General features: G+C 36.3%; 1 protein-coding gene across 3 annotated transcripts in view; it reads right to left on the bottom strand.

The window, feature by feature from the left end:
• Positions 1-10,872, bottom strand: part of LOC106179716 (phospholipase D1) — a 26,968-nt gene that overhangs the window by 1,713 nt on the left and 14,383 nt on the right. For 2 of the 3 annotated variants that reach the window (XM_087017018.1, XM_087017017.1), the window contains exons 2-24: positions 10,469-10,726; positions 10,066-10,201; positions 9,628-9,756; positions 9,170-9,266; positions 8,615-8,680; positions 8,203-8,336; positions 7,750-7,899; positions 7,282-7,428; positions 6,932-7,015; positions 6,632-6,716; positions 6,179-6,295; positions 5,570-5,700; positions 5,095-5,278; positions 4,262-4,780; positions 3,592-3,805; positions 3,128-3,246; positions 2,628-2,738; positions 2,253-2,363; positions 1,908-1,999; positions 1,478-1,641; positions 952-1,151; positions 523-608; positions 86-203 (exon numbers count right to left, since the gene is read on the bottom strand). In XM_087017018.1, coding sequence (XP_086873144.1) covers positions 86-203; positions 523-608; positions 952-1,151; positions 1,478-1,641; positions 1,908-1,999; positions 2,253-2,363; positions 2,628-2,738; positions 3,128-3,246; positions 3,592-3,805; positions 4,262-4,780; positions 5,095-5,278; positions 5,570-5,700; positions 6,179-6,295; positions 6,632-6,716; positions 6,932-7,015; positions 7,282-7,428; positions 7,750-7,899; positions 8,203-8,336; positions 8,615-8,680; positions 9,170-9,266; positions 9,628-9,756; positions 10,066-10,201; positions 10,469-10,703 — 3,429 coding nt within the window. In that variant the 5' untranslated portion in view covers positions 10,704-10,726. The remainder of the gene's footprint in view (positions 1-85; positions 204-522; positions 609-951; positions 1,152-1,477; positions 1,642-1,907; positions 2,000-2,252; positions 2,364-2,627; positions 2,739-3,127; positions 3,247-3,591; positions 3,806-4,261; positions 4,781-5,094; positions 5,279-5,569; positions 5,701-6,178; positions 6,296-6,631; positions 6,717-6,931; positions 7,016-7,281; positions 7,429-7,749; positions 7,900-8,202; positions 8,337-8,614; positions 8,681-9,169; positions 9,267-9,627; positions 9,757-10,065; positions 10,202-10,468; positions 10,727-10,872) is intronic. The other variant, XM_087017019.1, reaches the window with a different exon arrangement.

The following is a 10,872-nucleotide window of genomic DNA, read 5'->3' as shown; positions in this document are numbered from 1 at the left end:
TGTTGATAACGCTGGTAGAGGTCAGAGCTCCCACTACAACTCAAAATGGACCAATTCAAAATTCAAAATGTCCCAGAGTCCTTACCCTTTCATATGTGGCAGTATTCAGTGATGCCTGTTTTATCCAGGTTCCTCTGTAGAAAGAATCGATCACAGGATCCAGAAGCTTACTGTTGTCATCTTCTACATAACCAAGGTGCTCCCTAAAGAAAGAAAATACACATTTATACAAAAGTCAAATGTCTGGGCTTTCATGTCTAGGCACAGTATATGTTGGGTTTTATACTTCACGTTTTTAGAACCGATTCCAATTGTTAACAGGTGTTCCACCCGCTGTTTATAACTTATGAAATGATACACAAATTCATCTTCAGTAAAGCTTAAATAGCAACCCTGGGGTATTTTAATACTTAAAAGTTCAAAACCAATTCACCTTTTTGAAAATGTCTTGATTTGTTTTCTGTTGCATTTTGGATGTCATTTCACTTAATGCCATATTCAATACCAAATATTCTCTCTCACCTGAACAGGTTGATGCGTAAACTTTGGGCAAACTTGCCAGCCTGGAAGACTTCTCCATCCATTCTAGACTCCACAGTCTCTGTGTCCTGACAGGGAAAAGAAATAATTTACAGAGACAAATTTAAGAATCATTTTCTGGACATGCAATGCCTGTCAATGAGATGATTACTATGATGATCATGACTACTGGTGTGTTATCAACTTAATGACTAACTGAATGTACTTCCAGAAGTGGATTAAGAAGACTTCTGGGTATTGGAACGGGAGCAAAAATCCCAAACAATCATTCTTTCTTTTATGAGGAGAGAGAGAGAGAGAGAGAGAGAGTTGGGAGAAAGAGAAAGGGAGGAGGAAGGTAACAAATGTTTAGTGAAATGACGAGTCTAATAACCAAATGTACCAGAGTACATGACAGCTCCAGCAATTTACCTCAAATATCATGGACACCTCACTGTCCAGATCTCCCAGCATGCTCCTGTCATTTATGTTAGCTGAGCCAATGATAACTGTCGTATCATCCACTATAAGAAGTTTGCTGTTGATATAGATAATCTCTGTGATCAGCTTTCCTCCAAGCTCACTGTGAGATCTCAGGCTGCATACAGACAGATACTTCGAAGGGTCCTCAACTAAATGAATAATATAATGAATTAATGAACTTTTTTGGGGGGATCGAGTGGGAGGTTAGGGGGTCATTTTTAATAAGCAGATCCTAATTTTTTAAGTTACTTATTCCATAAATTTTTTGTAACTTTCATATGCTTGAGAGAAATGTGATATAAACATGAAACTACATGGAAAGGCATCGCAACTCGCTACTGTGAATATACTAGGCACTGCCATTACCATTATAATAACAACTTGACAAATTTGTTACAAGTGAAATTGAGGACCTGTATTTTTTTTCCTCTGTCATTAGATTAACAGGCTTTACTAAAAAGTGGTTTATGCATACCATCCTGCTGAAGTTTCCCCAGGAGAGACTTCTCTCCCCTGCACACAGAGGTGTACAGCCAGTAGCTCATTATTTGGTTGCCAGTGGGGACATCTGCAGTGTATTCTCCCTCAAATCCTGGCACCAGGGGGAGCAGGATGTACACACGGAATGACTCTTGATTTCTGAAATTTGCGGCAGAGTTAAAAGTAGAGTAAAAAGGGATGAACTTTCATGTATTTTCTACATAAACGCCATGTTTACTTAATATCAGTAAATGTGCATATACAAGATTCTATGTTTGTCTTTGATTCATTAGTACACTTATACAAAATTTACCAATATAACTGAATTACCAGGATAGAATCAATAAATGTGAAATTCAATACTTAACTTTTAAGCCACCTTGTGAAAAATGTCTCACAGACTGTAATCTCAGCAATATACTTACCTGTGTGCTTCCATAATCCTCCCATAGAGGGCGTCACATATCCCATTTGACACCTCTGACTTGTCACCACAGCGACTGATCAAATACTGACTCTAAAAAGTAGAATAACTAAAATAACATTCTGCAGAAATAGCACGTATATTGTATAATAAGTTGTGATTGAATAATTGTGAAGACAGAAAAGGGTTATATTTAAAGTATGGCTGCAAAAACACCATACTTTTGTGAGCAATTCTTAAATTTACTACCTTATGGACAATGAGGTCTCAGGTCACTTCCTCTGTTACCCCCAAACAATCAGCAAAGTGCTTCCTTCTTCTTAGACACTGCAAAGATGTGACTTACTTCAATGTATATATAGTGCTTGGCAGTCCTGATGGCATGGATGTAGGCATTCTGTATGGAGCTCTCTGTCATCTCCATTCCACTGGACCAACGACTGGCGCTACGGAGAACCTGGAAAGAAGGATGACTCCATGAGGGGTTTCAGTGCTGGTCATGGAATCATTTACATTTTAAGTGCCTTTAACTTTTACGCCCACTGGCTATTTGAATTATAAATATGAAATAATTAGCAAAAACAACTGCCTTAAACTTCACTTATAGCATTTTATTGTTTTTAATGCATAAGTTCAATGTAAAACTGAAAGCTTTTTGATGTGATTTTACAATAAATAATAATAATAATAATAATAATAATAATAATAATCACATATTTACCTGACATTTGCAGGACAGAGATGTAGCCTTCAGGGGCTCAGGTATGGGCACCCAGTCATATGATTTAGGGACCAAATAGGGGTAGACAGGGTTCTGTTTGCATCTGAGATACTGAAACATAAACAGTCAATAAAATCAGGGGCGGATTTAGGCCGTCTTCTGGGTCTTCTAGAAGACGGTCAGATTTTCAAGTTTACATTGTCAGCCATCTAATGTTTTCTGTCGGAAGACGGTCAAAAATTGGAAGATGGATCAACGAAGATAATTTGGAAGACTGTCAGAAAATATCTCTGGATCCGCCCCTGAAAATATACCATATAAACAAATAGCGAGCTTTAGTTGGTGCACTTGACAATATATTACACCTTCAAAATGTGCACTTTATTATAACTGAAGGAAAACATATACAGCTTACAAAGAATTAAAAGATTCAACTCCAGTTTAAGAAAATGATTACATTCAAAACCAAAGAAAGTAAAAAGTGGTCTTAGCACCCCCACCTTTGCATGATTCCACCTCTGTATAAAATGCCTGGCTGTGTCTCTTGCTGCTTTCCCATACACCACACAGCCAACATCATGCCATGGGATGCGAGGGACTGTCAGGCGGTCTACTGTGTCTGGAACATAGGCAACTGCGACTTATACACATATTTTAATTGATTTATAGTTTTACAACATCCTTACTGTATTCTTTCACGTGTCTGTATTGTTGACCTTACTGTTGATTGATTATTCAATTATTGGGTCTCAAGTTACTGGGGTTTGTAATATGCAGCCTGCACTTTACAATTTTCAGTTCCTTATCACCTCCTACAACCTGTAAAAATGTAGAGAAGTGCATATGAAAAACACTATAATTATTTGTCAGAATTAAGAAGTCTATTTCTCCTCAATAATCTTCAAATCTCAGAGTGCAATACCAGAACAATTAATACACACAGCTAACAACAGAAACAGCTTACCTATGAATGGCTGCTCTAATTCTGTCCAGTCTTTAATGACGAAGTTGGCATAATCTTTCCCCACCCAGCATTTCCCTGTAATCTCGTAGCTGGGACAATTGGTATCGTAGCCTGCGCTGTATCTCTTTCCCTGTGAGACAGACTCTCTGAGCTCACTGTCTTCATCCTTCAGATCCTGGTACAGAAGCTTGTTCTTATCTGATACTTTACTGTCCTAGAATAAGAGGGGTAAATATATCTGACCCTGGAATGGCTCCATGAAAAAAGCCCTATGGCATTAGCACTAAAATTTTACCTGAGTCTTGACACCTGACAACCACTTTTTGGACAACTTATCATAAAATCTGCTTAAAAACAGGTCAATGCCATTTATATTTTAATTGAATCAATTTTAAATAATAAATAGAAATTACAATTGCTATAAGGTTGATAAAAAAATCTCAGTTGATAAAAAATCTCAGTGATGTCCCCTTCAAAGTTGTGTCCCTAAACCCTATACCTACATTATTTTAATTAATAATAAAATAAACAATACTTCAACCACAAGTGGTCTCCTGATGTATCTTAAGTGCACAGCAAGAAAAGCTTTTCTCTTGTATTTTCTTCATCTGAGGAATGGCATCATCTTTGATACATATCCATATGTAATTAAATTAAAAAATAAACTTACTGTGTTCTGTTTAGCTGCCTTGTTATGTAAGATTCCATCTGCTGACAGCCCCAGCATCGTCAACTTCATGTTTGGCAACTCCTCCACCAGAGGGAGCTGTTGGTGATCACTTTCAGCGGTTGAGTTCGTACAACTATGTTTGCTGCTGGCTGACTTCTTGGGTTTACCATTTTCAGTTTGTTTAGCTGCATCTGTTTTGTCTTTACTTAACTTAGGTTTTTTATTTTTCTCATCTGATTGTTTGGATACTCCGTTTCCTGCATCGTTTGAGGGTTCTTGGTCATTTCTGTTGTTTGTTTGTGAACTATTTGGGGTTTCATCTGAATCTTTATCATCATTAACCTCACTGTCATTTTGCTGACTTGAGCTACTTCCGTTTTCTTGCTCATTTTCATTTCTGTTGTCACTTTGCTGGCTGGCTTCATTATCACTCCTTTTATTAGAATCTGGGGAAGCATTGCCAGAATCTGAGGAGTTGACATCTCCATGCCTTTCCTGTTCTTCCTCTTCTTCACCAGTCTAATAAAGAAGAACACAAAATCATGACTATAATCAATTCATAAAAGCATGAAAAATGCATAGGAACCAATTTTCTATTCCATCACTGTAAATAAAAATTACTATGATTAATATCAACTTAAATTATTAACCTTAAGACAGAAAACTGCATGAAACAATCCTGCATTTGATCACTGGAAAGACAAATTGTTACAGCAAATTCCAATTAAAAATTCATGAAAGCAAGAAAACTGCGCTTGAACCAATCTTGCATTTCATCACTAAAAATACAAATCCCTAAGATATGTATCAACTTAAAAAGAGAGAACACATACAACTACATGTTCCATTTGTACATCCACTTTGTCACCCTGTGTCCCCTCTCCTTCCATTTTCTTGTCCACCTCGTTCTCCTTGTTCTTCAGTACCTCTATGAGGTCCATGGCTCCACTGTCTGCCATAAACCTGGAGGGGGAGTTTAGTGCTCTGGCTAGAACTGTGCTACCAGGGTCTGTCAGCCTGAGGAAATATAAATATATTTTATATTATATAATATATCATAATATAAAATTACATGGTATGGCATAGTGTGGAGTGGTGTGACATATACCATGGTATAACCTAACAAATGGAGACAATATTGTGATAAGACAGAAATGGCTGGACAAATTCGCAGATGTAATTGTCAATATTTAAATCATTATTATTGTCCAACATTCACCTTTCAAAATCAAACTGATATAACTTGCAATAAATAACACATAATACTGTTATAAATATAATCATCAAGCTCAGTGTAAGCATAATAACCTGTGCAACTTATCATCCCAGCGTCCAAAGCAGAGGTCCATCCCTCCCAGGAAGGCTATCCTCTGGTCAACTACCACCAACTTCTCATGGTGGGTCCACAGGTAACTGTCCTGGTCACTCACTCTCAGGATCTGGATGATACACATGTGGCTTTTTATATTTATAGATATGATATAGTGCAGATGACATGATAAAATAAATATAATTGACTTTCACTGAATTTGAGTGTATTCGGAATAATTGAACATACCCCCCCCCCAAAAAAAAAAAAAAAAATAAAAGTTAAAAAAATAATTAAAAAAATATAAAAACATACAAAAGCAACAGTCTAAATTTAATCTATTATTACAGTTTTACCAATAGTTAACTGCATGAATGTAGTCTAATTTCAAAAAGAAGAAGGGAACAAGCTGGTTGGCTTCTTTCACTTTCATTTTCCCACTTTCATGAATGCTCCCAAGATTTCTAGAGAACTCATTTTCTCTCTATCTGAACAACACTGCTTTTAATAGCATAACTGTCACATTTGCAATCAAAATATATAACAAATGTCATTCCATCTCTTCCAATCATGTATTCTGATGATAACTTCAGGTACCAGTGATCTACCTTTATATTATCTCTCTGTGTCCTGAGTAAACTCTGTTTGACATAAAAGCTGTTGATACCAGAGCAGAACTGTTCATCTTCCTTGTATAGCAGAATGTACACCCTAACTCCTTCTTCCTGAACATGAAAGAAAAACCATGAGCACCATGGACTATTCAACGTTAAAACATAAATACCATGAAGTAAAAAACAGTGGCATGCAAAGCATAAAGTTTTATGACCATAAATTGTAAGGTAAAAATATTGAACACAATGAACTGTAATAGTGGAAGCATAAATACCATGAACTGTCAAAGTGAAAGCACAGGACTACCACGACCAGTAAACTTGAAGGTGAAAGGATACAGTGAACTAGCTTACAACTAAAACATTATTTTGTGGGGAAACCAAACATTCAGTTTGTTCAAATATATTAAGTTCCTCCTGTAATTAAAAAGTTATGTGTTCACTTACAGCTTTCCTGAGGAGCACATGGTCCAGTCTGTGTGGGTCATCCAGGGTCATTATTGGACGTCTTAGAAACACTTCAGGGCTCAGCCTGCAGTAGAGCATGTGGAAAAAATAACAGTGTGTATTTTCTTAAATAAACCAATAATGATAATAAAATATGACTTTATAACATTTTAGCAAACCTGACAATATTATGAAATAGAACTACTGTTTTGTGTTGAAAAATGAACCTTATTTTTTCTCTAATTTGGTTGGATTCAGAAGTAATTTTTTAAAATTCTAACATGTTTCAAAGCTGCCTACCACCAGCTGCAGATGAAGATCTCCTCCTTGGCCAGGTCTAATGCTGTAGACACACATCTCATGTAGGCAGCGCCATCTACCAGCCTGGAAGACAATATAGGCTGTATATAAACATTATATATCAGATGTTGTAAATTAGGTATTTGTTCAATAAAAGTCTTGACTTTATCTTAGGATATTTCGCAAGATTTATTTATAACAAAAACTACAAACAAAAATGTTTTATGATTCTAATAGACCTCTACTTCAAATAAACATGACTGTGTTATTTATAAAGAAATTTGAATGTACGGGCAAATACAACAGCTTTTAAAAACAGTGCAAGCCTATTAGTGTTATGCTTTACTCACCATTGTGCATACCCCTCTCTCACTGGAGCAAAAGAGTCAAATCTATTCATCATGATAAATTCTCTGCCTGTGCTCTCAGCAGTGGCAGTAATGCTGGCCTCCCACTGGTCAGCCTGGCGTCCAGTGCCACAGTTTACCAACATCTGTCTGAAAATGAAAAAAATAAAATTAATACGCATATTTTCTATGTCTCAAATTTGAGATTCCTGGCAATATAATAACAAAAATGTTTTGATTTTATCAAATTACCAATCTTGCTTTCCTCCACGAAATCTCAAAGTCAACCATCAGTGTGTACATTTTAGCAACCATCCTGAAAATGGCTGGCATTTTATATTTCAAAAGGGGACACATAAATATACATGCTGTTGATAAAATTTCAGTAAACTCATTCAAATTTTTTTAAAAACTATTTCACCAAACTGGAGAGACTGACGAGAAAATTTTATTTCAAACTATTTCACTGACCTGGAGAGATTGATAATCTTAAGGCCATGCAGGGCAAGAGAGCTGTTGTCCTCTCGCGTGATGTGAAACCCACGGTCCATTAGCATCACCCCTCCAACACTACCATCTTTCCTTAGGTACGTTATATAACTGTCTTTCACTATGAACCACCTGGAATTCCGAGATAGGGGAAAAATTCTTTTTGTGTTTTGGTAGATTGCATTACCTTATGCTTTGTTACAAATATGAATTTACTTGGACTATGAGTTTAAATTTCAGCTCTGCCAATGTGTCCATGAGCATATGATCTAATTATTTTACAAATACATTTAATCATGGTTCTATTTCAAAGCCATTTTTGATATATGGGATTCCAACAAAATAAATAAATATTCCTATTTGGAGTAAAATATTAAAACACATTTCTTTTCACTGAATTCTTGATCACAATGCAGAGTATGGCTCTGAGGTCACCTCTCTCCCCAGTGTTGGGATCCAAACAACCCCTGTGACAGACCAGCAGCCTTCTTAGCCACCGTCCCTTCCTTCCTCTTGGTGGAGCCACTGCATGCTACGAATGACATCCGACTCACTTCCAGAAACCTTAACTTAAATGAACATTTAATTTGTTCAGTATAACTTATGTGAATTAATAAAGCTATACATTTAATACTGTGAATAAATAATTCAATCGAGAAAAAGGCAGGAATCTTACTTAACTTACATGTATAGAGAAAATACATTATGAATTTTTTATGCAATTTTTTCATAAATTGACAGGAATTGTATAGAATGCGTATTGTAATCATGGTATCGACTGAAATGGCACAGAATTTAGTATAAATCTTCTAAATAGACAATAAACAAAAAAGAGGATAAAACTCACCAAAGCCTTATGGTTCCTATATGCAGAATGTTTCAGGATATTAAATAGATAATTTTCTAATTCTTCCTACAGAGAAAAAAACACTGGGATATGTACAGTTACAGTCAACAAACTAAATATATATACATATGAATATTGCATAATATCTGAAACAGTAATTAAAGTGTCAGTATTACTTCCCATACAGCATGCCAAAATATATGCATAGCACATAAAAATTGATGAAAAAATTCCAAATATATACAAATTCTGTTTCACTATATGTGATACATATATTCCCCACTGCTTGAAGATGGCCAGTCTGAGATGCCCAAAGCATCTGAATAGTAGATTAAAGCCAAATTACATTTTTTTATGGATACTAGCCAGTCTGACTGGATTGATGTGAATTTGGGTGGTTCTCTTGGATAGATTTTAAGTTATGTACAGATAACATCTTAAGACTTGTTGGTCTAGTACAGTACTAGTAGTAGTTTACTGAGGTCTTAAAGTCTGAATAACCCCCAATTAGAAAATGTTAGGACACAGATTGTATTACTACAGAAACTATTTTACCATTCTGGCCTTGCTCTGCTCACTGTTCATGAAGGCATCGGGTTTGTGGGGGAAACTTGGGAGTTCTGGGACAACAGTGGGGCCACGCCCTGTATTCCTGGTGTAAATAACATGGAAAATTATTAGTGATGATTTAAAATGTGATTTTTAAAATAACCAAATATAAACATCAGTTATCACAATGACAGCATGGATTTTTGATGTGGTACACAACGCATGACTTAGTTTTATGAATTTAAAGGACTAAAATAACCATATATTATGCAAGTTGGTCCTCATTTTATATCAGAAAAACTTAGGTCTACTTCAAAAAGAAGAAAAACATCTTTTTTTCCGATTTGACATTTCGATTAAAAGAAACCATCATGCACTGATTAATAATTATGACTCAAAGAAGACCAAGTTTAATTTGGGCCTTAAGATAAAAACAATGTTGGATTGGAACTTGTATTTGTTACCCATTATTTGCCTTGGGTAGTTTGAGCCTAGCTTTGAAGAGCTGCAGCCTGCTGTGAAGTTTCTGGAAGTCCTGGTATCTTCTCTTTATCTCCCACTCATGATTGGCATGTGTGACCTTTAGGGTGTACCTATAGTAAGAGAAATACAATTGTAACTTAATCATATAATATTAGCCTGAATACAAGTTAATGTGAGTAATCCTTTCATTAACCATATATTAAAGATAACTGACTAACAGGTGATGGTACTCACAGGTAAGGGCTGATGAGGGAATACGTACATGTGGTCACTTACACTTAGTGGGTCATACTAAGTTTGGTCAACCCAAATTAAGTGGAAACAGGACAACACACTCACGGGTAACAGCACTCACAGGTAACAGTGCTCACAGGTAACAGTACTCATAGATAACAGTACTCACAGGTTACAATACTCACAGGTAAGGGCTGAGGATATTTCCCCTGGGAATGTGTTCAGAGTTGGTGATGATTACTGTCACCCTCTGCCCTGGGACATACACCATGGGAGGCTGTGTGGGGATTGCAATCGAGGAGAAAGGGATATAAGGGGGCACTGGAAAATAGGAGAGAGTGATTACTTTTTAGAAGACTAAGTTAGAATGGCTTATGCAAGTAGTGAATGTATGAAAAACTGTCTGATTAAAGACAACTGCAAAATGGTCGATGTAGCAAAATTTAAGAAACAAAAAATATTAAAATTTTGTCACAGAAATTTAAGTTAGGAAACATAATTAATTCATTCAAACTCAAAGCTAGGCTTTTTCATTCTTATATGTAGCATGGTATCAATAGGGAACTTTATAACACCTCGCCCACTTACCATCCTTAGAATCCCCCTCCCAAAAATCAGCATAAGATTCTGGTAAACCATCACTATACCCCTCATACTCAGACACCAGCTCTTCTTGCTGCACACCCCCTGGTAGTATGTCTACACACTCCCTGAGTACAGGCTGTGGCAGTGGCGTACTGACAGGGGAAGACGGTAGCTGGACTGGTTCAGGGACTATCAGCTGGTGCAGGAAGTCTATATCATCTGTGTCCTCCTCGGCCATGGCTCAAAACAATATGAAGTCCTCTGTAAAAAGCAAATTTATGAGTAATACATCAATATATCATGTTGGCAAAATAATGCATAAAAAGTTAGCCAGATTACATTAGTGAAAATATCTGCATTTTTTTAACCACCCTGTTTTAATATACCTGCATCAGTTGCAGTATTTG

Source organism: Lingula anatina, chromosome 7 (genome assembly GCF_051362555.1).
Source record: "Lingula anatina isolate TDL-2025a chromosome 7, LinAna3.0, whole genome shotgun sequence".
NCBI classification, from domain to species: Eukaryota; Metazoa; Brachiopoda; class Lingulata; order Lingulida; family Lingulidae; genus Lingula; species Lingula anatina.
Note: the sequence above shows the minus strand (reverse complement) of the source record. Positions and strands in the feature narration are given on the sequence as shown.